Source organism: Microcaecilia unicolor, chromosome 3 (assembly GCF_901765095.1).
Source record: "Microcaecilia unicolor chromosome 3, aMicUni1.1, whole genome shotgun sequence".
Lineage (NCBI taxonomy): Eukaryota > Metazoa > Chordata > Amphibia > Gymnophiona > Siphonopidae > Microcaecilia > Microcaecilia unicolor.
Genome location: NC_044033.1, coordinates 166,935,206 through 166,962,971, shown reverse-complemented (window position 1 = coordinate 166,962,971; position 27,766 = coordinate 166,935,206). Strand labels below are relative to the sequence as shown.

The window sequence follows — 27,766 nt, the reverse complement described above, 5'->3', positions numbered from 1 at the left end:
GATCTTCATAAAAGAAAAACACCCAACAGAAAGGACTTAACAAGGATCTGGGGTTCCTAGCCCATTATAAACCATAAAGCTGTATGTCTCTGTTGATCACCCTCCCCTCACCTATCCACACCCATCCTGTTAGAATATCAATGATATGCTTTGATGTCCCCATGCATACCTCCTACCCATCCCCTTCCTCCCACCCTGTCAGACTGTCATAGTAATGCTTGAATGTTTTCACTTATATACACTGTCAGCTAGCACATTTGCTTATTTCCGATCTGAGGAAGAAGGGAGACCTTCGAAAGCTAATCAAGAAATGTATTAAGTTATGTCCAATAAAAAAGGTATCATCTTATTTTCTTTTCCATGTTTTATTTTGTTTGATTTCTATTGATAACCTTAAGAGTGGACTAACACGGCTACCACACTCCTCTACATAAAAAAAAAAAAATTCCTTTCTTAACTACTTGGGAAATCTGTTAAAGTGAGGTCAGAGTCAATAATAACACCCAAGTATCGAAAAGTCATCACTGGAGAAACAAATCTGTCAAAAAGAGAAAGCGGCTGAGGAGTGAGTGTACCTGAGAACCAACAAGCAACAGTTTTTAAGGGATCGAGTATACTTCTGTGAGATTTTAACCAAACTGAAAGAGAATTTAAAGCCGTTTGTAAAAGAACCAGGTTAAGAGTAAGAGGAGATATGGGGTAGACAAGAAGATTATCATTGGCGTAAGTAAAAAAAGCGGATAAATCCTATAGTAGAATTAGCTAATGGCCTGATAAAGATGGTAAAAAGTTTATTTAATTTTTTTTTCATATCTTCTTATGTTACACACTTTTACATACATAGTAACATAGTAGATGACGGCAGAAAAAGACCTGCACGGTCCATCTAGTCTGCCCATGATAAACTCATGTGTATACCTTACCTTGATTTGTACCTGTCTTTTTCAGGGCACAGACCATATAAGTCTGTGCAGCAGTATTTCCCGCCTCCCAACCACCAGTCCCGCCTCCCATCACCGGCTCTGGCACAGACCCCGTATAAGTCTGCCCTCCCCCATCCTAGCCTCTCAACCACCAACCCCTCTTCCCCCCGCCACCCAATTTCAGCTAAGCTTCTGTGGATCCATTCCTTCTGCACAGGATTCCTTTATGCCTGTCCCACGCATGCTTGAATTCCGTTACCGTTTTCATCTCCACCACCTCCCGCGGGAGGGCATTCCAAGCGTTCACCACCCTCTCCGTGAAGAAATACTTCCTGACATCTTTCCTGAGTCTGCCCCCCTTCAATCTCATTTCATGTCCTCTCGTACTACCGCCTTCCCCTCTCCGGAAAAGATTCGTTTGCGGATTAATACCTTTCAAATATTTGAACGTCTGTATCATATCACCCCTGTTCCTCCTTTCCTCCAGAGTATACATGTTCAGGTCAGCAAGTCTCTCTTCATATGTCTTGGAACGCAACTCCCATACCATCCTTGTAGCTTTTCTTTGTACCGCTTCCATTTTTTTAACATCCTTCGCAAGGTATGGCCTCCAAAACTGAACACAATACTCCAGGTGGGGCCTCACCAACGTCTTATACAGGGGCATTAAAACCTCCTTTTTTCTGCTGGTCACACCTCTCTCTATACAGCCTAGCAACCTTCTCGCTACGGCCACCGCCTTGTTGCACTGTTTCATAGGCTTTAGGTCCTCAGATACTATCACCCCAAGATCCCTCTCCCCGTCCATGACTATCAGGCTCTCCCCACCTAACACATACGCCTCCCTTGGATTTCTACTCCCTAAGTGCATCACTTTGCATTTCTTCGCATTGAATTTTAATTGCCAAACGTTAGACCATTGTTCCAGCTTCTTCAGATCTTTTTTCATGTTTTCCACTCCCTCCGGGGTGTCCACTCTGTTGCAAATCTTGGTGTCATCCGCAAAAAGGCAAACTTTACCTTGTAACCCTTCGGCAATGTCACTCACAAATATATTGAACAGAATGGGCCCCAGCACCGATCCCTGAGGCACTCCACTACTCACCTTTCCCTCCTCCGAGCGAACTCCATTCACTACCACCCTCTGGCGTCTGCCCGTCAACCAGTTCCTAATCCAGTTCACCACTTCGGGTACTATCTTCAGCCCTTCTAGTTTATTCAAGAGCCTCCTGTGGGGAACCGTGTCAAAAGCCTTGCTGAAATCTAAGTAGATGACGTCCATAGCACGTCCTTGATTTAATTCTCCCGTCACCCAGTCAAAGAATTCAATGAGATTCGTTTGGCACGACTTCCCTTTGGTGAAACCATGTTGTCTCGGATCTTGCAACTTATTGGCTTCCAGGAAATTCACTATCCTTTCCTTCAGCATGGCTTCCATTACTTTTCCAATAACCGAAGTGAGGCTTACTGGCCTGTAGTTTCCAGCTTCTTCCCTATCCCCACTTTTGTGAAGAGGGACCACCTCCGCCATTCTCCAATCCCTCGGAACCTCTCCCGTCTCCAAGGATTTATTAAACAAATCTTTAAGAGGACCCGCCAGAACCTCTCTGAGCTCCCTCAGTATTCTGGGGTGGATCCCGTCCGGCCCCATGGCTTTGTCCACCTTTAGCTTTCCAAGTTGTTCATATACACTCTCTTCCGTGAACGGTGCTCTATCCACTTCGTTTTCAGGTGTACTTTTGCCAGTCCCTCTCGGTCCTTCCCCAGGATTTTCTTCAGTAAAAACAGAACAAAAGTATCTATTTAGCAAATTGGCTTTTTCTTCATCATTTTCTACATAGCGTTTTGCTGTATCTTTTAGTCTCACAATCCCCTTTTTAGTCTTTCTCCTTTCACTAATATACCTGAAGAAGTTTTTGTCTCCCCTCCGTACATTTCTAGCCATTTGTTCTTCCGCTTGCGCCTTCGCCAGACGTACCTCTCTCTTGGCTTCTTTCAGTTTCATCCGGTATTCCTCCCCGTGTTCCTCTACTTGAGATTTTTTGTATTTCAGGAACGCTAACTCTTTAGCCTTTATTTTCTCAGCCACTTGCTTTGAAAACCATATCGGTTTCCTTTTTCTCTTGCTTTTATTTACCCTCCTTACATAAAGGTCTGTGGCCCTGTTTATTACTTCTTTTAGCCTGGACCACTGTCCTTCCACTTCTCTTATGTCCTCCCAGCCCATCAGCTCCTTCCTCAGGTATTCTTCCATTTTGTTAAAGTCAGCTCGCTTGAAATCCAGGACTTTGAGTTTGGAGTGGCCGCCATCCACATGAGCTGTTACATCAAAACAAACCGTTTGATGGTCACTGTTTCCCAGGTGTGCAGCCACTCGGACATTTGACACACTATCCCCATTCGTGAGCACCAGATCCAACGTGGCTCCCTCCCTCGTGGGTTCGTTCACCATTTGTCTGAGCAGAGCACTTTGGAAAGCATCCACAATCTCTCTACTTCTTTCCGATTTTGCAGACGGAACCTTCCAATCTACATCCGGCAGATTAAAATCTCCCAACAGCAGCACCTCTCTTTTCTTCCCCAACTTTTGAATATCAGCGATCAGATCTTTATCTAGTTCTTCCAATTGTGTCGGGGGTCTATAGACAACACCCACGTGGACCAAGGTTCTATCCTCTCTTTTTAAGGTGATCCATATTGCTTCTTCCTTTCCCCACTTCCCTGTCATTTCAGTTGCTGCGATATCATCTCTCACATACAGAGCTACTCCTCCACCTTTACGTCCCTCTCTATCCTTCCTAAAAAGATTATAGCCTGGTATGTTTACATCCCATTTATGGGAACAATGGAGCCATGTCTCTGTGACTGCAACTATGTCCAAGTCAGTCTCCAACATCAGGACTTGAAGGTCATGAATTTTATTGCTTAGACTGTGAGCATTTGTGGTCATTGCTTTCCAACTACATTTCCTAGTATGTGTTTTGGGTTTAGTGATTTGTGAGTGTCTTTTGTCTTTGGGTACCTTCTCCTCTTTTTGTTCCCTCTTCTTTGCTTTTTCTTTTTTTTCTGCTTCAATTTTAGTTTCAGGAACATCACAGTGCTGTAGTGGAGCAAAAGAATTTTGTAGTGGCAACACTTGTGCGGGCGGATGCTTCTGTGTCACATGACGAATTCTGCCTGAGCCTACTGTCAGCCATCTGTTCCTTTGTGGTTTTATTCTCTGAGGCAGTGGTGAGAAGTTATGATTCTGCACAGTCCTATAAGTTGCTTTAATTGCATCTAATTCTTGCATTACTTTATATAGCTCTTGTTTTAAAGTAGATAGCTGAAGGCAGATAGGACAAGCTTTAAGTTTCCAGATGATTGGCCTTGAAACCAAAGCAGCACAATTATTGCAGAGAATAAAAGTCATCCTGATTGGTTGAAATGGGTATGAACAGGTGTACTATGTTGGAGTATCTGCCTGCAAGACTGCCTGTGTATGACTGTGGAGTAAAGTTAATAAGGTTTGGTTTGTCTATAAATGAGTGGACAACCCTGGGGTGGGTGGGTTGTGGGGAGGGTGGGTGGGATTATAAGTCCCAATGGGTCAGCTTAAGTGCTGCTATCAAGGGAATTCTCTAGTTGAATGGACCAAAATGGTAGTGTCTGATCCAGCACTTTACAATTTATTATACTTTTTAAAACTGCCCTAAGATATTAATAACTTTCCTTTTAAATAAATCTAGATATTGCCAATAATTATAGCAGTGTCAGCTATGTAAAAATGCCCCTCCCCTCTATCAGAGTTTGGCAGGAACAGAAAGAAAGAAAATAAGACAAAGAGAGGTTTCCCAGTGCTAATTAAATTGATTAAGCAACAAGCCTTAAAAATTTTAGACAATATCAGGTAGGTTTCTCACCTAATGCCAGTCAATTTGAGAAGAGTATGTCCACAAACACCTGATGTAGGTGACGCATGCCAAAACATGGCTGTGTCAGATCATTTGTACGCCAGATGAATTTTGATGACTTAGGGTAAAACCTTGAATTGAAAGTATTTTGACTCCTTGGCTACTTTCCCTCCTCATCTTGGTTGTTACCATTGTTTTCTCCCTATGTTTGGGAAATGCTCCATTCAGACCACCTCTTCACCTCTCCCCTCCTGATCAGAAACACACAGATATACATATGCTCATGCATATATATGTGTGCATACACCTAGATGAATGCACATCGAAGGATTGAACGGAATTCCATGAGTTATTGTCTGTATTCTTACCCCACGTGTTTAGATAGCAAAATATTTTTTAAACTGTACAAGGATGTAAAGTCTTTTACAAGGCACGTTAGGTCATCAGATAGCTAAGATTTTCAGAGGTGAGCTTTATGAGATGAGGTGGGTGTCTCTAGCCATACCAGAAATGTTGAATTGTAGCTGCTGTCAGATTCCCACAAATCTGAATTCTGCTGCACATCTTGTTCCCGGCTTACAGCAAAGACATGACGAGGAATGTGAGTGGGAGCTTATTAAAATAATAGACTGCCTTTATTTCCTGGGACCCATTAGCTAAAATGTACCTTTGAGCTGCCAAGGTATTTTGAACTGTACTTGTTTGCATCATCTGTGAGCAGCAAGGATGTTTAGTTCCAGTGGCTGAGATTGCATAAATCAGAATTAGATTAGGGGTGTTGTATAAGGAAATATGATTTTCAGAATATCAGCTTCAAAATGTTGCTGTCTTCATGGGGAGAAATGAGATGGAAGGGGCAGTAAACCATACTTGTAGTTTAGATTCCCTTGAAATTCCTGCCATGTACCAGTTTGTTCTATCTGTAGGTAGATATATGCATGGCTTCCTGCTAATGTGACTCTAATGACAGTGGAAGTCCTCATCAACCATACTACAGTTTTTGCTATACACAGCATTTCTGACACGCAACAGTTTTTAACCACTAGTATCAATTTTCTGTTCTTGCTTGCATGTTCCCCTGCTAAATTATAACAAATTTCCATGTGTTGGAATGGAAAAGACATTACATCTCTTTTACTGACTCAAGTATGCATCTTTGAAATAACCTTTTAGCAAAATTCACATTGGCTGGCATCATTGCTGGACTGCTTGACAGTGCTCACAAACGTTGGAGACTATTGAATTTCAAGCCCTGTACACAATTAGTTTGCATGCTGGATTACAAATAGTCTGTAGTGTTGTCTGTTGCACTTTGCTCCATAATGGCTGGTTTCACTGAATGAAAAGCATTCTCAACTGATGGTGTTCACATCGCTGTTTGTATACCTGTAATGTGGTTGATCTATGGTCATGGCTTTGTGCATTTCGAAGAGAAGGTGAAACAACAATTTCGCTTCCCTTCGATTTTGTGTATTTCATTTCTTTGCCTTGTTGCAGCATGCTTGAAAGAAAGCACAACTTTCCTGTAGCTTTCTTAAGTTTTCAGCTGGCAAAGAGCATGTAACAGAGGGGATGCTATTCATTCTATTTTAACTTTTTTTTTTTTTAATACAATATCCCTTTTTCATGGCAAAAGACAACCCATATTGGTTAAAGTCAGAGAATGTAGCTCCTTGATTATTAGCTAAAAATCAAAACTAATTTGTGCATTTCACTGATAAAAAGTCAAAGAAACATTTAAACAAAATCCCTGGGAGAACAGTATGTGCATTTCTGGGTGTCAGTGATATTGTTTTTAAGATCTGTTATGAAAATATTACTCTACTTTGCCTCTAGAAAGGGACCCTATACTTTTCATTCTTGGTGCTTCCTTGCTAAAATAGAACTTTGTATATTGAAGCTGCATCATGACAGATTTTTGCTTAGCATACATAAATTTGTATTAAACCAATATTACATCCTTAAACAGAACTGCAGAACGGTATCTACAGTGGGGGAAATAAGTATTTGATCCCTTGCTGATTTTGTAAGTTTGCCCACTGACAAAGACATGAGCAGCCCATAATTGAAGGGTAGGTTATTGGTAACAGTGAGAGATAGCACATCACAAATTAAATCCGGAAAATCACATTGTGGAAAGTATATGAATTTATTTGCATTCTGCAGAGGGAAATAAGTATTTGATCCCCCACCAACCAGTAAGAGATCTGGCCCCTACAGACCAGGTAGATGCTCCAAATCAACTCGTTACCTGCATGACAGACAGCTGTCGGCAATGGTCACCTGTATGAAAGACACCTGTCCACAGACTCAGTGAATCAGTCAGACTCTAACCTCTACAAAATGGCCAAGAGCAAGGAGCTGTCTAAGGATGTCAGGGACAAGATCATACACCTGCACAAGGCTGGAATGGGCTACAAAACCATCAGTAAGACGCTGGGCGAGAAGGAGACAACTGTTGGTGCCATAGTAAGAAAATGGAAGAAGTACAAAATGACTGTCAATCGACAAAGATCTGGGGCTCCACGCAAAATCTCACCTCGTGGGGTATCCTTGATCATGAGGAAGGTTAGAAATCAGCCTACAACTACAAGGGGGGAACTTGTCAATGATCTCAAGGCAGCTGGGACCACTGTCACCACGAAAACCATTGGTAACACATTACGACATAACGGATTGCAATCCTGCAGTGCCCGCAAGGTCCCCCTGCTCCGGAAGGCACATGTGACGGCCCGTCTGAAGTTTGCCAGTGAACACCTGGATGATGCCGAGAGTGATTGGGAGAAGGTGCTGTGGTCAGATGAGACAAAAATTGAGCTCTTTGGCATGAACTCAACTCGCCGTGTTTGGAGGAAGAGAAATGCTGCCTATGACCCAAAGAACACCGTCCCCACTGTCAAGCATGGAGGTGGAAATGTTATGTTTTGGGGGTGTTTCTCTGCTAAGGGCACAGGACTACTTCACCGCATCAATGGGAGAATGGATGGGGCCATGTACCGTACAATTCTGAGTGACAACCTCCTTCCCTCCGCCAGGGCCTTAAAAATGGGTCGTGGCTGGGTCTTCCAGCACGACAATGACCCAAAACATACAGCCAAGGCAACAAAGGAGTGGCTCAGGAAGAAGCACATTAGGGTCATGGAGTGGCCTAGCCAGTCACCAGACCTTAATCCCATTGAAAACTTATGGAGGGAGCTGAAGCTGCGAGTTGCCAAGCGACAGCCCAGAACTCTTAATGATTTAGAGATGATCTGCAAAGAGGAGTGGACCAAAATTCCTCCTGACATGTGTGCAAACCTCATCATCAACTACAGAAGACGTCTGACCGCTGTGCTTGCCAACAAGGGTTTTGCCACCAAGTATTAGGTCTTGTTTGCCAGAGGGATTAAATACTTATTTCCCTCTGCAGAATGCAAATAAATTCATATACTTTCCACAATGTGATTTTCCGGATTTAATTTGTGATGTGCTATCTCTCACTGTTACCAATAACCTACCCTTCAATTATGGGCTGCTCATGTCTTTGTCAGTGGGCAAACTTACAAAATCAGCAAGGGATCAAATACTTATTTCCCCCACTGTATCTAGACTTTTTGCTAATTTGTTTCAGTTATGCTTTCATTTTCTCAGAACTGTGTGCTTATCAGTTCTTATTGGAACTAATTTGCATATGTCCTAATTTACTCTAAATCCTGACTGGAGACAGTTACTAGCGTGCTGGTTTGTTCATTCCCATCCTTGACATTTAGAATTCTCAGCAGGCGGCAGTGACTTAGAGAAGAATTAAAGGTACCCTTCACTAATCTTATATGTTTTTGTATATTGACCAAAGAAAGAAAAGAAAAGAGAAAGCACTGTAATTTGTCCATTCACGAGCATGTCCATGACTTGCTTCTGCACTGGAGACTTGGGTTCAGGTTCTTGCTTATGGAAGTCAGCATTTTAAGATATGCTCAAGTCTTAGTGTGGAGCATGGTGTTGCAGTGACATTTCATATGAACAGGCAAGGGCACTAAAAGGTGCAGCCTCAGTAGAAACCTTCCTTCCAGCCCTGATTCAACAGCGGCCCCAGTGAAGTAAATGATGAAATTTAAAGAAACAAAATTTGTGATGACCTACAAGAGAGTAGGTTTGTGGAAATATCCCATGCTAGAATATTCTAAAGTCACAGAAAAAGCTGAAAGAATATTATGTGCTGTATATTTAACAAGTGAAAAATTGAATGTTTCAAAGTAAAGGCCCTTACAAAACAAGGATAAGTACATAAGTAATGCCACACTGGGAAAAGACCAAGGATCCATCGAGCCCAGCATCCTGTCCACGACAGCGGCCAATCCAGGCCAAGAGCACCTGGCAAGCTTCCCAAACGTATATATGTTATTCCTGGAATTGTGGATTTTTCCCAAGTCCATTTAGTAGCGGTTTATGGACTTGTCCTTTAGGAAACGGTCTAACCCCTTTTTAAACTCTGCCAAGCTAACCGCCTTCACCATGTTCTCCGGCAACGAATTCCAGAGTTTAATTATGCGTTGGGTGAAGATTTGTTTTAAATTTACTACACTGTAGTTTCATCGCATGCCCCTTAGTCCTAGTAGTTTTGGAAAGCGTGAACAGACGCTTCACATTTCAGAGGAGGAAATATGTGTGTGTGGTATTCAGCCGCTATCCATATAGCTAAGCATTTTAATTTAGGCCAGCAAAAAGCCTTTCAAAGCTATACTGCTTAACTATACATATAGGAGGCAATTTGAAAAACTTTAGGTGCCAAAATTTACATGGGCTGTTAACCTGTTCTATAGGATACTTTGTGCATATAGAATGCTAGCATTTACCAGCATTGGTGCACCTAAATGTGGCATTGCAGCACACAAATTACAGTATTCTTTAAGTAGCCCATGTAAATGTTGGACATGCCAAGGACATGCCCATGTCCTTCCCCTGTGAATGCTTCTCTTACATTTGCACACTAAGCCATTGAGTAAATACAAAATAGTGGTTAGGTGTACTACTGTGTAAATGTAAACGTCCCCACATGAATGGCAGTATTCTATTGCAAATGGCACTTAAACTTAAGCAACCTGTTTATAGAATGAAGGGGATAGAGGCTCAGTATTGCCACTGTCCAACAAAATCTATAAATGATGCCCAATGTTAGGCATGCAATTGGGTGTGCAGCTACAGAATAGAGCCAGTTATATAACACGAATAACTAAATTGGAAGATAATTGGTGATAAATACTAGTATGTGTTAATTGGTGTCAATAAGCACTAGTCGTTGCAAATTTGCAGTTGCACATGTAACAGACTCGTGCCCCTATTCTAGAAACAAAGCACTTCTGTAGCGTGCAGATGCAAAAGAGACGTTAACATGAGAGGGGTGTACTGATTATTCTTGCTCATACTTTATAGATTAATTGAATTTATACGCCCAACTGCTGTATTTAGGCGCCACCGTATATGCCAGACATTGTCATGACATAAGTTGTTGTGCCTAAAGTTTGTCGCAAAACTGCAGAAACAGATTTATCATGCAACTCTGCCGTTATAGAATACTAGCTTAGCACCCAGTTTTTTGGCGCCTAACATATCAGCTTAGATAGAATTTACCTATATATATATAGCTGCTGTCGTGCAGCACTGTTCAGCACTGCTGCCTATCTAGATGTGTCACTGAATGTACATATCTTTTTAAACACTGTGGTCAGCTTTTAAAATAAAACGTGCATACCACAGTGGCTGAATATTACATTTAATTTTTTGGAAACCTGTTACTGACTGAAAGAGATTTTTCTGCTTGATCAGAGTTCAGATAAAGTGGAATGCAGTTTTTGCCCCCCCCCCCCCCTTTTTTTGTTGGTAATCATAAAGCTGAAATGTAGTGCCATAATACATCCCCAAAAGGAGAATGTTACTTTGATCCATTTTCTCTCTGATGTGTGACTTGGCTTCTAGCATACTTGCACACCTCTGGCATTATTGGAGCTCTGCATGCTATGGCTTTGCTTTCAAATATGCTTAGTAAGAGGCTAGAAAGCAATAGTATACCACTCAGTATTCGGGGGGAAGGATATTTAAACTTGAGGAGGGATTCCCTAAGTAAGTCACAAAAATGAGAGAGACCACAGAAGAACAAAAATAGGAAGCAAATGTACTCTTGAACTCAAACAATAAGACATTTTTTAAACTGTAGTCAAGGAGAAACAAAACCTAATCTTTTTGTAAATTGAATTTGTTTATTCATTTTAGTTAGTAAAATTTATCCTGTGCGATTCCACAGAGTATACTTATAGTGGCTTACATAACAAGAAAACAGAGAACATAGATTTAGTTACATTTAAAAGAGCATATAAAACTATAAAATGAAATGTTTAAAACAAAAAAAAAAGGGAAAAGCAAACTGATAAAGCAGTTATAAAAAATCATGGGAGGTTTTGGGATCTAGCAACAGGTTTTGCCAAATAAATAAAAAGCAGCTTTCATGTGTATAGCAGTACTAATCACATGTGATCTTGTTGTGAACTGCTATTCAGTGCTCTGGCTGGGTTAAAGGCTTGAGGTGAAAATCCTCCCAGTCAGCACATTAATGTCCCAGGAATTTTCTGGCTATCCATTACATTTAGGGAGTAATGTTATAAAGTGTTTTTCTATGTATGGAGCCCATTTTAAATGCGGAAAGACAGATATGAGCATGTAAAAGGTACGAACACTTTAAGATCATTCCTGCTTTTGCAATAAACACACATAGGGGCTCCCTGAGGCATAGTTTGGGTGGAAAGGCAGCACCTAAAATGTGTTCTAAAATGTACAGGTAGATACACAAATTTACACCTTCTTCAGAACAAATGTAAATTTGTTCATGTGAATTTGCACGCTATTGGGACTGGTTCTGAGTGTCTATTTTATAAAGACACATAGGAGCCTATATGTGCCTTTATAAAATAGGTTTAAAATAAGTGCCTTTTTTGACTTTTCTTATAGGCACCATCTAAAATCACCCTATTAATTCCCAAAGGTATCATGTGTATAGATGAACTGAGAAATACCATTCTGCGCTAAAGGAAATGCAGCCATCCTTGTGATATGGCAGTTAAATATACAATAAATAAGAGTGTTTATTTGAACAATTAAAATGCTTAAATGGTGATTAGAAAGCTACTAATGTGACCGCTTAACATGATGCAGATTTAATGGACTAGTTCTTCAACTTCTTGAGTTCAGACTTCATTTCATGCTTTCCAGCTTTTTGTTTTCAAAGTATTGTTCTGCAGCAAGTCTGTGAAATGCTCACAAGGCTTTTGGAATACTGTATCTGATCTCTGCTTTTCAGCACAAACAGCGCTGTCCTGTGCTGGAGGACCAGTTGGTTGATCTCGTGGTCTATGCCATGGAGCGTTCCGAGACAGAAGAGAAATTTGATGACGGGGGGACCAGCCAGCTGCTGTGGCAGCATCTTTCCAGTCAGCTCATTTTCTTTGTGCTCTTTCAGTTTGCCAGCTTTCCACACATGGTCCTTTCACTCCATCAGAAGGTACCTATAGCACACAACACTTGCCTGAACTGCTGTTTTCCTGTAGGGTACAAAACAAGCTAAGCCAACTTTGCAAAGCCAAAAGTCAGACGAAAAAGTTCTAAGTTACACAGAATGTCTTCCTAGTTTGTTAAAATACCGGAGATTACTTTATGTTGGGAAGTTCATGTAAAATTACTTATATTGCATGTTTGTCCATTTTCTAAATAATTTATTGTTCCCCTTTGTAATTAAACTTAGCACTTTGCATTGTCTTCTATCATGCTGTTCAGATGTGAAACAATGTAACAAACATTCTCCGAGTTAAAGCAGGCTGCTTGTTCTCACATGTGGGTCGACGTCCACGTCGGCCCAGGAATCAGCATTTTGCAAGCAAAATATTAAAAAAAAAAGTTTTGCCAGAGTTTTCTGGCGCGCGTGCAGCGTGCACCGATATCCTGCCCGTCGCACGAACCTGTTCCTCATTTTTCTTTTCTCCGCGTTCAGTTTTTTCTGTTCTCCTCTCAAGCCCTGGAAAGAGTCTTCTTACGTTTCATGGCTTTTTGCCTTATTTTCTTTTCTTTTTCCAAACAGAATTCTACAGTAAAAAAAAAAAAAATACTCCCGTAGTTTCTTTATTTTTGCCCCTCTTAAAGTTTCCTTTGTTTTCGATGCCGCGCAGTCTGGTTGTTCCCTTCTTTTTGTGCCCTTTTTTCTTCTAACAGGCCCCATTGCGTCTTTTGATTTCGCCGAAGCCGTTTTTCCTTCCATGTCATCGAAGACACCCAGTGGCTTCAAACCTTGTACTCGGTGCAACCGGACCATCTCAGGTACCGATACCCACGCCTGGTGTATCCAGTGCCTTGGGCCCGACCATAGCCCAGCCGCTTGTAGTCTGTGTCTTCGTATGAAGAAACGGACCCAAGCGTCTCGAGAGGCCCAACGAGAAAAGCTTTTTGAGGCTCGGTCCAGTCCTTCGACATCAACTTCGAGGGAAGCATCGACGTCAGGAGCAGAGGTAATGGCTGCTGAAAGACCTATTCGCGCTGGGAGCAGTGAGGCATCCAGTGGGTCTCCACCTGCCTCGAAGCCTCCTGTTATGCAGGCCGTCGGACCCGGCCCCGGCCCCGAGGAGGCGTGAGGATTCCACATCCTCATGGGTACCGAGGAGTCTCGATGATGGGCGTCGAGCGAAGGTGAAGAAGCACCGTCATCATTTTCCTTCAACACATGGTGCCAGGAGCTCTGGGGTGTCAAGGGAATCGGCACCCGAGAAGCGTCGGCGCCGAGAGGATCACTCCCCCTCTATTCAGGAGGTGCCATTGCCTCAGTCTTCTGGCAGCCCGGTACCCACTCCTGAGCCTCGAAAGATTCTGCCACAGGCTCCTTTACTGACCCCGCAGCCTTGTCCGACGGCGGCTCTTGACGAGCGCATCAGGGCCCTGCTTCCAGAGCTTCTGGAAGGATTGCTGCGCCAGTCTGCTTCGGTGTCGGGGGTGCTTGTGCCTTTCCGTGCCATCTGCTGCTGCGGCATCTGGCCCTTCGCCTGTGGTGAGGTCCCCGACCTCGGTGCCACCTGCCACCCAGGTTGACTCCCCTTCGAAGTTGGTGAAGGAAGCTTCGCCGGAGTCCAGGTGGGCGTCGACTTCTCGGCACCGCCATCGAGGATGTCGTTCCTCGGCGTCGAGGCAGACTCAGTTTCAGACTGCTCTGAGGGATGTCTTGTCCGATACTGAAGATGAGCTTTCGTGGGAGGAAGAGGAGGATCCCAGATACTTTTCTTCTGACAAGTCCTATGGGATTCCCTCTGAACCTTCCCCTCCACTAGAAAGGAGACTTTCTCCACCGGAGAGTCTATCCTTTACCTCCTTTGTCCGGGAAATGGCTGTGGCTATTCCCTTCCCTATGGAGGTTGAGGATGAGCCCAGGGCTGAGATGCTTGAGGTCCTGGATTATCCTTCTCCACCTAGAGAGGCTGCAACCGCTCCTTTGCATAATGTACTGAAGGAAGTCCTTATGCGAAACTGGTCGTTCCCTCTGTCTGCAAACATCTGGTAAAATTCCACAGGGAAACCATCATTGCCTGGCGATTTACCTTTAGAGAGGGAATGAATAGCCTCCAATATTTCCTGATGGGAGAAGGGTTGTTCCAAAGCATGATTTTGAGACCCGTCAAGTATAGGCCTATCGTTCCCTCTGTCTGATCCCGTGATCCCGAAAAAAAACGAATCCCAATATCGGATCCATGGGGAACCTGGATTGATGAGGTCTCAGCCACCTCACAATTCCATGGTGGTGGACTGCACTCTCAAAAGAGCCAAGAGCACTAGGGACAATGCCTCGGCGCCCCCAGGCAGAGATTAGATTGTAAGCTCTGTCGAGCAGGGACTGTCTCTTCATGTTCAAGTGTACAGCGCTGCATACATCTAGTAACGCTATAGAAATGATAAGTAATAGTAGTAGAATCTAGAACCTTGGACTCCTGGGAGAAAAGCGTATCAGGCCGCTATGCTCACTGCCAAAATCCAGACATACCAGCTCTTCACGAACATCCACTTGCAGAACTCGGTGAGGCAACTGTCTAGCTTGGTTGATGCACTCCCTCCGGAGCAGGCCGAGCCTTTTCGCCAGGTGGTCAGGCAGCAGAAGGTGTGTCGAAAATTTCTGGCCAGGGGTACGTTTGACACTTTTTATGTAGCATCCAGGATCGCTGCCCAAGGTATAGTGGTGTGCAGACTCTCATGACTGCGTGTCTCTGACCTGGATCATTCGGTCCAGCAATGGAGAGCGGATGTTCCTTGCCGGGTGGATAACCTTTTTGGTGAGAAAGTAGAGGATCTAGTTGACCAGCTCAAGAAGCACAATGATGCTATGGATATTCTCTCCCGCTGGGCGTCTTCTGCTACTTCCTTCTCATCTAGGAGATTTTTTGGAGGGAAGAGGAGTTCTCCCTATTCCTATGCTAGCCGTAGGTACACTCCTGCTTCTCGGCAGGCTACCCAGGCTCAGTCACAGCGCGCTTGTTCTTGTCAACAGCGTGCGCCTAAGGCCACTGCGGCTGCCCAGGAAAAGCAAGGGCGGGCTTTTGAGTGGCTCCAGTTCAGCATAGCCTCAGTAAACGTGTCCGTACCGGACGACTTGCCGGTAGGGGGGAGGTTAATGTTTTTTCACCAAAGGTGGCCTCTTATAACCTCCGACCGGTGGGTTCTTCAAATAGTCCAGTTAGGATACACACTCAATCTGGACTCCAAACCTCCAAATTGCTCAACCTACAGCTCAGTCCTACAGCTCCCAGCACAAGCAGGTACTTGCAGAGGAACTCTCCGCCCTTCTACAGGCCCAAGCGGTCAAACCCGTTCCACCAGGGGAAGAAGGGCTGGGATTCTATTCCAGGTACTTCCTTGTGCAAAAGAAAACAGGGGGGGGGGGGGGGTGGGTACGTCCCATCCTAGACCTAAGGGCCCTGAACAAATTTCTTGTCTGAGAAAAGTTCAGGATGATTTCCCTAGGCACCCTTCATCTCATGATTCAGGAAAACGATTGGCTATGCTGTCTGGACTTAAAGGATACTTGCACACACATCTCAATACTTGCAGCTCACAGGAAATATCGTCGATTTCGGCTGGGAACACAGCACTTTCAGTACCGTGTACTGCCTTTTGGCCTGGCATCTGCGCCCAGAGTGTTTACCAAATGCCTAGCTGTAGTCGCAGCATCGCTATGCAGACTGGGAGTGCATGTGTTTGCTTATCTTGACGATTGGCTGGTGAAGAGCACCTCGAAGGAGGGTGCTCTGGAGTCCATACGAATGACTATTCAGGTGCTAGAGCTACTGGGGTTCGTCATAAATTATCCCAAATCCCATCTCACCCCAGTCCAAAAATTGGAATTCATTGGAGCTCTGTTGAACACTCAGACAGCTCAAGCTTATCTTCCCGAGGCAAGGGCGGACAACCTTCTGTCCCTGGTGTCCATGGTTCGAGCCTCTCAGCAGGTCATGGCTCGGCAGATGTTGAGACTTCTGGGGCACATGGCCTCCACAGTTCATGTCACGCCCATGGCACATCTACATATGAGATCAACTCAATGGACCCTAGCTTCCCAGTGGTATCAAGCTGCGGGGGATCTAGAGGATGTAATCCAACTGTCCACCGACTTTCGGAATTCTCTTAAGTGGTGGACAATTCGATCCAATTTGACCGTGGGACAACCATTCCAAATTCCTCAGCCACGAAAAGTGCTGACGACGGATGCATCTCTCCTGAGGTGAGAAGCTCATGTAGATGGGCTCCACACTCATGGAGCCTGGTCCTTTCAGGAAAGAGGTCTGCAGATGAACCTCCTGGAATTGAGTGATCTGGAACGTTCTAAAGGCTTTCAGAGATCGGCTGTCCAACCAAGTAATCTTAATTCAGACAGACAATCAGGTTGCCATGTTTTACACCAACAAGCAGGGGGGCACCGGATCTTGCCCTCTGTGTTTGGAAGCTGTCCAGATGTGGCTTTGGGCTCGTCGTCACAGCATGTTTCTCCAAGCCACTTATCTGGCAGGCGTCAACAACAGTCTGGCCGACAGACTGAGCAGGATAATGCAACCTCACAAGTCACTGAACATGAGCGTAGTCTGCAACATCTTCCGAGCGTGAGGCACTCCCTCGGTGGATCTTTTTGCCACTCAGATCAATCTCAAGTCCCTCAGTTCGGTTCCAGACTTCAGGCCCATGACAGACTAGCGTCAGATGCCTTTCTCCTACATTGGGGGGCAGGCCTTCTGTATGCATATCCTCCCTTACCTCTAGTAGGGAAGACTTTGCTGAAACTCAAGCAAGACTTTGGAACCATGATCCTGATTGCACCCTTCTGGCCGCGTCAGATTTGGTTCTCTCTTCTTCTGGAGTTGTCCTCCGAAGAACCGTGGAGATTGGACTGTTTTCCAACCCTCATCACTCAGAACGCGGGGTCGCTTCTACATCCCAACCTCCAGTCTCTGGCTCTCGCAGCCTGGATGTTGAGAGCTTAGATTTCGCCTCCTTGGGTCTTTCAGAGGGTGTCTCCCGAGTCTTGCTTCCAGAAAAGATTCCACGAAGAAGTGTTGTTCTTTCAAATGGAGGAGATTGCCGTCTGGTGTGACAGCAAAGCCCTAGATCCTCTTTCTTGTCCTACACGGACCCTGCTTGAATACCTTCTACACTTATCAGAGTCTGGCCTCAAAACCAACTCAGGGTTCATCTTAGTGCGATTAGTGCTTATCATCGCTGTGTAGAGGGTAAGCCTATCTCTGGACAGCCTTTAGTTGTTCGCTTCATGAGAGGTTTGCTTTTGTCAAAGCCTCTGGTCAAACCTCCACCAGTGTCATGGGATCTCAGCGTCGTTCTCACTCAGCTGATGAAAGCTCCTTTTGAACCACTGAATTCCTGCCATCTGAAGTACTTGACCTGGAAGGTCGGTGGCTGTTACTTCAGCTCGTAATCTCAGTGAGCTTCAGGCCTTAGTAGTGCATTCACCTTATATCAAATTTCATCACAACAGAGTAGTCCTCCGCACGCTCCCTAAGTTCCTGCCAAAGGTGGTGCCGGAGTTCCATCTGAACCAGTCAATTGTCATGCCAACATTCTTTCCCCGTCCTCATACCCGCCCTGGCGAAAGCAGTTTGTCACCTTGGACTGCAAGAAAGCATTGGCCTTTTACGTGGCGCGGACAAAGCTCTTTAGACAGTTTGCCCAGTTGTTTGTTTCTTTTGATCCCAACAGGAGGGGAGTCGCCATCGGAAAACGCACAACTTCCAATTGGCTAGCAGATTACATTTCCTTCACTTATGCCCAAGCTGGGCTGACTCTGGAGGGCCATGTCACGGCTCACAATGTTAGAGCCATGGCAGCCTCCATTGAGGAGGTTTGCAAGGCTGCAGGGTGGTCATCAGTCCACACATTCACATCTCAGTACTGCCTTCAGCAGGATACCTAATGCGACAGTCGGTTTGGGCAGTCAATGCTGCAGATCTGTTCGGGGTTTAAAATCCAAACCCATCCCCCCTAGACTCATTTTTGTTCTGTTCCAGGCTGCACTCTCAAGTAGTTGTTTATGGTTTCAGGTCAATTTATGTTGTGTCCTCGCCGTTGTGAGGCCCAGTTGACCAGTGTTCATTGTTTTGAGTGAGCCTGGTTGCTAGGGATACCCCACATGTGAGAACAAGCAGCCTGCTTGTCCTCGGAGAAAACGAAGATACATACCTGTAGCAGGTATTCTCCGAGGATAGCAGACTGATTGTTCCACAAACCCACCCACCTCCCCTTTGGAGTTGATTTGTTCTTTTTATTCTTTTGATTTAACTGAGGAACACGTTCGCATGGCAGGCGAGAAATCGGTCCGCGCATGCGCGGTGCTCGCTACACGCGCGCCAGAAGACTCTGGCAAAACTTTTTAAATATTTTGTTTGCAAAATGCCGATTCCTGGGCTGACGTGGACGTCGACCCACATGTGAGAACAATCAGCCTGCTGTCCTCGGAGAATACCTGCTACAGGTATGTATCTTCGCTATATTCTAGAATGGCTGCAGTTGCATAAGTGATACAAAGGAGACAGCTTACTTCTCCTGAGATGTAGGTGCTTCACTCTGTTTTAACATTTTATTAATTATTCCAGCTTTATAACCCACAATTCCCACAAAGCATCATTGTGGGAATACAATAAAATCATAAAATACTTAATTACCTAGTTACTAAACACATTAATGCTTTCATGTCCTATGTTACCTATGGGCCACATTAAACTTTAGTAAAAGGGCCCCTAAATTAGACAACATAAAACACATTTTACCATCTGGTCACTTCTTCCCAACTTACAGCACTTCACTATTATTCCCACTAAACTGGCATAGATCCAGTCCCATCCAGAAACCATCAGTCGATAAGTCAAAGGAACCTAGTGTGTCATGCCCAGGTCATCTAGCCAAGTTTTATTCTGTTTCCTGAAGCTCAAATTAGATAATTCAGCCTTCCGTGGGAGTGAGTTACAGAGAACATAACCAACTGATCAGTTATAAGGATTTACTAAGAGATAAATGGAAGCAAACTCCCTGCCTTGGGAAGCTTAGATTTTGTGCTGCATATTACTTCTTGGTAACAACAGTTGTGGGTAAAAGGATGCTATTAATTTAAGTTCATTGATTCAGATTTCATTTTGTTACATCTAGAAAAGTTAATACTTACATTTTAACAGGAAGAGTTTAGTTGGTAGGAAGTCTCAATAGACCATCCTGTGGAAACCACTAATTTGGGATCACATGCAAATGGATCTAGAATATATATTTCCTACATACACTATTTCAGCCTACTTTTTAATTCAAAAATAGTTAATCCATAGAATAAATGAAGACTATGTAAAATAAATATATAGTTGTCCTTTTTTTTTTCTTTTTCTCTGTGCATATGTGCCTGTGTTTAACTGTGTCTGTTTCAGCTGGCAGGTAGAGGTCTCATCAAAGGCCGAGATCACCTGATGTGGGTACTGCTGCAGTTCATCTCTGGCAGCATTCAGAAGAATGCATTAGCAGACTTCCTTCCAGTTATGAAGCTCTTTGACCTGTTATATCCAGAAAAAGAAGTAAGCCTCTCAGTTTTGAATAAAAAACTAGCCCCCTTTCTACAGGGTACTTAAAAAGCAGGAGTCCACTTTGAGAGGCTGGAGAGTGGAAAATATAGCTTCATTGTTAGGAACATGACCTCAGGAATGGGGAACAGCCAATACTGTAAGGCCTAAGGGGTTTTTGTTTACTCGCTCGAAGAAAAACTATATAATCGGTGTTGTTCTAAAGCAGAAAAATAAACTTTATTGAAATAAGACTCAGAAAAAATAAAGTAGATAAAAAATCCACCACATAGAACAAACAGTCTATTGAATTACAGATAGGCATATTTTCAAAGCACTTTGGGAGGCTAAGTTCCATAGGTTTCTATGGAACTTTGGGAGGCTAAGTGCTTTCAAAATGAGCTTGAGAGTGTTCTGTTCATCAAGAATCCAAAACTCAGATTTAAAAAAAAGAAAATCTGCAGTTTGTTTCTTATGCTCTTACCATCAACCCAAAGTGTTTTCCAACAGTAAAAATAACCACAACAATCAACATCAGTTATTAGCATAAGTAATACATCTAAAATGTTAACTCTAATCTCTCGCTAGTTTCTCAGGGGTACTTTTACTAAGCTTTGTTTAGCAGCTAGTGCGGGTTTTTACATGCATTAAAACTGCCAGCACAGTAAAGAAAAAAATGTATGCTAGCTGCTTCACATGGGAATGGGCAGTGCATGGGCATGACTGAGATGGTGCAGAGGAGTAGCCTGCTGTGACAGCTAGCATGTGGGTTGTTACTACCAATTGCATGGCTGCACTTTCCGCCACCTCAAGAGTAGTATGCAGTTGGCTGCCACCACAAATTCTATAGCTGTGCTGCCCCATTGTTGGATACCACAAAATGCCTAGCCACTCGCCTGGGGTTACCCCACGGCCACTTAGAGGGTCTATCCTCAGCACAGCTCAAGTCTGCCTGCACCTGCCGCTTGTGCTCTACTCTAGCATCCTTCTCCCACCGACTGGGTCATAACCGCCTCTGGGCGAGTCTCCAGCACTCTAATTTTTCACAGTGATTTCTAGTTTACTGGAGGCCACATTCCCAGTGGTCCCACAGTTCCCAGAAAGCACTCCCTGACCCAACACACAAACCACCAGAATTCTTTATCAATCCACACAAAGCGGCAATAAACTGAAGATTGTTGAGCTCCTGGGCCAAAATACTGCTACTTGCTTCCTGTTTGTGTAAAACTAAAGAGAGAACATTGTGTGTGTGTGTGTGTGTGTGTGTGTGTGTGTAACAGCTTACAACAGAAAATACCACTTGCTGGCCAATAGGAGAAATACACTTCAAGAAATATCCAGTATATTTTACAGTCTTAAAACACACTGTTCTGTCACAGGGAGTCCATGTTTTCCCCTATTTAGATGATTGGCTGGTGAAGAGCACGTTGAAGAACAGTGCTCAGTAGTCCATGCAGAGAACTATTCGGGTGCTGGAGCTACTAGGGTTCATTTTAAACTACCCAAAGTCTCATCTGCTCCCGATTCAGCAGTTGGAGTTCATTGGACAAAACACTGAACAAAAACACAGACTAGCCTCTCCAAAAATAATATAGATAAATATACAGACTGTCTATGTACTTTTCATGTAATAATGGACACACTATTGTAATTATCACCTAATAATGTAAATTGTAAGCCAGTTTGAACTGAAACTTGTTTTTGGATAATAGTGAGATATAAGAATGCATAAATAAATAAATTGGAGCTCTGCTAGACACACAACAGGCATGAGCCTATCTCTCTGTCCCGAGGGTGAACGCTTTAGCCGCACTTGCCACTCGGGTTTGGGCCAGCCAGCAGGCCATGGCTTCGCTGATGTTGTGGTTGCTGGGCCATATGACCTCTATGGTGCATGTTGCACCCATGGCACTTCTTCACATGAGAATGGCCCAGTGGACTCTAGCTTCCCAGTGGTGTCAGGTCTCCAGGAACCTAGTAGATGTCTTCCAAGCGACACCGGAGTTGGTCCAGTCGCTTCACTGGCGATGAATTTGAAACAATTGACTGTGGGACTTCCATTCCAAATTGATCAGCCCCAGAATGTGTTGACAACGAATGCATCCCACCTGGGGTGGGAAGCTCATGTAGATGGGCTTCACACCAGAGGTGCACAGTGAAGGAGATGGAACAATGAGGAGGAAACACTGAGTAAATCTGAAATCCTTTATTGCCAGGCTTGAACTCGATTTCTTCTCTACACGGGCTGCATTTTGGCCACTTGGCCTTCATCAGTAGTCTGAAATAGCAAAAGAAAAAAATCTACTTTTGGCTAAAACGTGTGCAAAAACATACTAAACATACAACATACGGCTAAGATTTGTGCAAATATGTGCCAAAAATCTAGTATAAGTTAATAAAAAGTTAATAAAAAACAATCAGTGGACCAGCTAAAATAGTCTTTTCTTATGAATAAAAATACAATATGTAATAGCAGCAATATAATGGTACAAAAAAGAATTAAAAAGTTCAAAAACCCAGCAGTTAATTTAGACCTCATGTCGGAAAGGAAGAGGAGAGTTGGGATATGTCCATTACGGTCTTTGGTTTTGTTATGTTGCAGGAATATCCCGCCTAACATGCAAGCATGGAACCAGCAGTCTTCAGTTTCCTGTGCAGCAGAGAGGTCATGTTTCTGGTCTCTCCTCAGCATGTCAAACTGGTCCTTTTTTCTGGTGCCTTCCCTGCAAGTATTTTAGCTTTTTTTTTTTTTTTCCTCATTTTTTTTGTTTTGTTTTGTTTATATCCCTCTGGTGCTTTTTTGCTTGGGTTTGAAGTTTTCTTTCTTTTTTTGGCTCCAGGGCCCTCTTAGGCCTGAGCTCCAGCCAGGGTGTATCGACCTTTTTTGGAGATGAGTGACCTTTTTTCTCTCTCACCATTGAACTGTTTGATTTTGCGTCGGCTGTTTTCCCCCTTCTTGTCCCAGAAAATTCCCAGTGGCTTGAAGTGCTGCTCCCAGTGTAACAGGGTTATTCTGGGACTTATCCCCATAACTGATGTCTCCAGTGTTTGGGGCCAGACCACGATGCTCATTCCTGTGTCCTCTGCCTGCGCAGGCAGTAGAGGACCCAGAAATCCAGAGAGGTCTGGTGCAAGAAAAGTTTTGGCGCCAAGTCCTGCATCGATGTCTGCATTGGCCTCATGACAACACAGCTACTTCTGACACTGGGAGCGCACCGGCATCGAGGAGGTCTCCCCCTACCTCAGTGTCAGCCACTATCTGCATTGGACCTGACATTGAAGCCACATGAGAATTCAGCGTCATCCAATGTTATCCTCATTGGAACTGCAAGACTCAGATACTCAAGTCTAAGAAGAGCAAGCATCGATCCCCCTCAAAGCGCGGTACCAGGAGCTCCATGGCATCTGTGTCAACGGTACCCAAAGGTGTTTCAATGTTGAGAGAAGCTCTCCCCATCTCTTGTGGAGGTGCCAGCGTTGCAGCCGATTTTGCCACTGACAGATTCCCAGGCTGTCTCCACATAGGCCCCGGCCCCACCTTAGCCGATGCCTACCTTCTATGACTGGTTTCAGGCCATTCTTAGGGTGGAGTTGGCAGGTTTGCTGCAGCAGCAGAGTGCTTTGGCATTAAGGGTGCTTATACCAGCCACAACACAGCTTCAGCCTTTCTTGGAAGCCCAGGCTTTGCTTGTGGAGCATCCACTAATGCCTTTACCTCAACAGAGTCAGGGCTGTCCCATGCGGTGGCCCACTCAATGTCGAGGGAGAAAGCTTCCCCGAGGTTGAGTGCCGAATCCGTACCTTGCTGCTCTGAGAGGCCTGAATGCTCAGCCAAGGCAGGCAAGGACTCGTTTCTCTCAGAAAGAATACCTTGAGTCTGATTCTAACTGGTCATGGGAGTCTGAAGAAGGGCCAGACTACTTCTCTAAGGGGGGGGGGGGGGGGACTTATAGCGTACCTTCAGAACCCTTCCCTCCACAAGAGAGAAGAAAGTCTCCACCTGAGGCTTTCTTCTTTACTGGTTTTTGTCAAGAAGGTGGCAGCTGCTATCCTATTTTTTATTGATTGCATTTGTATCCCACATTTTCCCACCTATTTAAGTTGGATACTGAAGACAAGCCTAGGGCAGAGTTGCTGCCCATACTGGACTATGACTGTCCCCTTATGGATGCTGTCACTGTATTCCTCCAAGCCATCCACAGAGATACACAGATGTAGAACTGGGAGACCCTGCTCTCTGTGTAGGTTATAACTAAGAAGGTGGATTCCATGTATAGGATCCAAAAGGCTCCCAGATGCAAGAAGGCCCGGTTGCTCCACCACTCCATCGTGGTCAAATCCGCTGTCAAGAAGGTAAGATTCCAGAACTAATGCCTCTACTCCCTCGGGTAGGGAGGCCTGGATTTTTCTGGGTGAAAGGTGTTAAGGCCTCGATGCTCATTTTTGGCATCCAGACCTACCAGTTCTACATGAGCCTTTAGTTGAAGTCTATGGTGAAAGTTGTGCTAGACTTTGCAGACACACTCTTCCTCTGGAGCAGGCTGCAGAGCTTCGTCTGTTGGCTACAAAGCAGAAGGAGTGCAGGACATATCTTGCCAGAGGCACTTTTGACACATATTACATCCAGGCTCTCTGCGATGGGTGTGGGGATGTATGGCTGCGTGTCTCACACCTCAAACCAGCGGTTAAGGGAGAGATTGGTGGACATTCTGTGCCAGGAAGATAATCTTTTTAGGAGGAGAAGGTGGAGAGATAACGGATCTCATTAAGAGACATCCTGACATCATTAAGTCCCTCTCCCCGCAGCCTCCTTCTGCGTCTACCTTCTCTTAGAGGTTCTTGGCTGGGCCCAGAAAGAGCACCTACTATTCTGTAAGGCGTAGGTTTATTCCCATCCTTCCCAGTAGGCCCAGCCCCAGCACTTTTGCCCTCACTAGCAGCAAATCCAGAAGGCCCAACCAGCTCCCCAGTTAAAGCAGGGAACAAGTTTTTGACTGGCACCAGGGGAGCATAGCCGCCAACCCAGTAGCCATTCCGGATGACCTGCTGATAAGGGTGAGGATGAATATTTTACAAGAAGGAGTCCGCCACAGTTATGCTCTCCATTGATGGAAATAGCCTCTAAATTGCCCACCAAGAGTGTCTTATCTCAGCTCTCTGCACAAATAATTATTTGCAGAGGAACTCTCCACCCTTCTAAAGGCCAGTTACGTCAAACCCATTCCACATGAGGAGGAAGGGAAGGGACTCTATTCCAGTTACTTGTGCCCAAGAAAATGGGGGGGGGGGGGGGGGGGGAAGGATCAAGATGCCGGAGCAAATATCTGGTTAAAGAAAAGTTCAGGATGCTTTCCCTGGGCACCCTTCTCCCCATGATTCAAACAAACAACTGACTATGCTCTCCGGACTTAAAGGGTGCTTATACTCACATTCAGATACAGTAAAGTGCTGATTAGCCGAATACCAATTATCCAGATGTCCAGTTATCCGGACCGGCACACTACAGCGTAGCAATGGGTGAGCCAGGGTGAGAACAGGCCCACCCAGTAGCAGCGCGTCACCCCTGTCCCCCTTTCCTCCACCGGTGGCCCAGCATCCACCCCCTCTCTAAATCTACCACTTTGTACAGTACCTTCCAAGTGATTCATCCTTGCGGCCTGCACTTGCCCCTCAGGAAATGACATTGAAAGTGGGGACGCAGCAGAGAAAAGCCCCGACCTTTCCTTTTCCTCCTGACTCCCACGTGGAAAGGTTTCAGCAGTACAGTGCTGTGTTTAAAATGGCGTCAAAGTGAAAAAGGCACATTTTATCATTAAAAGACAAACGTGGAGAAGTTAAGAAAGGGAATGTCCAAGAAAAATTTGGCAGAAGAATATGGTGTTGGAACATCAACAGTAACCAACATAAAAAGACATTGATGCTATTGTCAACTATGTCTCAGTTCTTGTAAAAGAGGAAGGAAGTTGTTCCAGAAAAACTATGAAAAAGTCACCTATTGAACAATAAAACTCTGTATCTTTTTTTTTTTTTGCAGGTGTTTTTCAATCAACAACTTCAAGGGGATTCTGAATTCAAAGCCAGCACTGGATGGCTTCAAAGTTTCAAGCATCGCCACAGAATTAGGCAGATTGAAATCCATGGCGAAAAACTTTCCGTGAATTTACCCGCTGCTAATGATTTTCTTGTACAATATATTAAACTTATCAAGAACTGTGACCCCAATTGTGTTTACAATACAGACGAAGCAGGTCTGAATTGGAAATTGCTTCCCGGTAAATCTCTGGTTAGTTGCAAGGAGCAATCTGCTCTTGGTTTTAAGTCATCCAAAGAACATAAGTACATATACATAAGTATTGCCATACTGGGAAAGACCAACGGTCCATCGAGCCCAGCATCCTGCCTCCAACAGTGGCCAATCCAGGTCACAAATACCCATCAAGATCCCAAAAATGTACAAAACATTTTATACTGCTTATCCCAGAAATAGTGGATTTTCCCCAAGTCCATTTAATAACGGTCTATGGGCTTTTCCTTTAGGAAGCCGTCCAAACCTTTTTTTAAACTCCACTAAGCTAACCGCCTTTACCACATTCTCTGGCAACAAATTCCAGAGTTTAATTACACGTTGAGTGAAGAAAATGTTTCTCTGATTCGTTTAAAATTTACTACATTGTAGCTTCATCGCATGCCCCCTAGTCCTAGTATTTTTGGAAAGCGTGAGCAGATGCTTCACATCTACTGTTCAACTCCACTCATTATTTTATAGACCTCTATCATATCTCCCCTCAGCCGTCTTTTCTCCAAGCTGAAGAGCCCTAGCCGCTTTAGCCTTTCCTCATAGGGAAGTCGTCCCATCCCCTTTATCATTTTCGTCACCCTTCTCTGCACCTTTTGTAATTCCACTATATCTTTTTTGAGATGCGGTGACCAGAATTGAACACAATATTCGAGGTGCGGTCGCACCATGGTGCGATACAAAGGCATTATAATATCCTTATTTTTGTTTTCCGTTCCTTTCCTAATAATACCTAACATTCTATTTGCTTTCTTAGCTGCAGCAGCACACTGAGCAGAAGGTTTCAACGTATCATCAACGACAACACCTAGATCTCTTTCTTGGTGTGTGACACCTAACGTGGAACCTTGCATGACGTAGCTATAATTCGGGTTCCTCTTTCCCACATGCATCACTTTGCACTTGCTCACATTAAACGTCATCTGCCATATAGTCTCCCAGTCTCGTAAGGTCCGCTTGTAATTCTTCACAATCCTCCCGTGATTTAACGACTTTGAATAACTTTGTGTCATCAGCAAATTTAATTACCTCACTAGTTACTCCCATCTCTAGGTCATTTATAAATATGTTAAAAAGCAGCGGTCCCAGCATAGAGCCCTGGGGAACCCCACTAACTACCCTTCTCCATTGAGAATACTGACCATTTAACCCTACTCTCTGTTTTCTGTCTTTTAACCAGTTTTTAATCCACAATAGAACACTACCTCCTATCCCATGACTCTCCAATTTCCTCTGGAGTCTTTCATGAGGTACTTTGTCAAACGCCTTCTGAAAATCCAGATACACAATATCAACCGGCTCCCCTTTAGCCACATGTTTGTTCACCCCTTCAAAGAAATGTAGTAGATTGATGAGGCAAGATTTCCCTTCACTAATCCATGTTGACTTTGTCTCATTAATCCATGCTTTTGAATATGCTCTGTTATTTTGTTCTTAATAATAGTCTCTACCATTTTGCCCGGCACCGACGTCAGACTCACCGGTCTATAATTTCCCGGATCTCCTCTGGAACCTTTTTTAAAAATCGGCGTTACATTGGCCACCCTCCAATCTTCCGGT

The 27,766-nt window shown here is 44.2% G+C and overlaps 1 protein-coding gene across 3 annotated transcripts in view; it reads left to right on the top strand.

The window, feature by feature from the left end:
* Positions 1–27,766, top strand: part of MED23 (mediator complex subunit 23) — a 261,969-nt gene that overhangs the window by 89,159 nt on the left and 145,044 nt on the right. For all 3 annotated transcript variants that reach the window (XM_030196548.1, XM_030196549.1, XM_030196547.1), the window contains 2 exons: positions 12,144–12,344; positions 19,783–19,926. In XM_030196548.1, the coding sequence (XP_030052408.1) occupies positions 12,144–12,344; positions 19,783–19,926 (345 nt within the window). The remainder of the gene's footprint in view (positions 1–12,143; positions 12,345–19,782; positions 19,927–27,766) is intronic.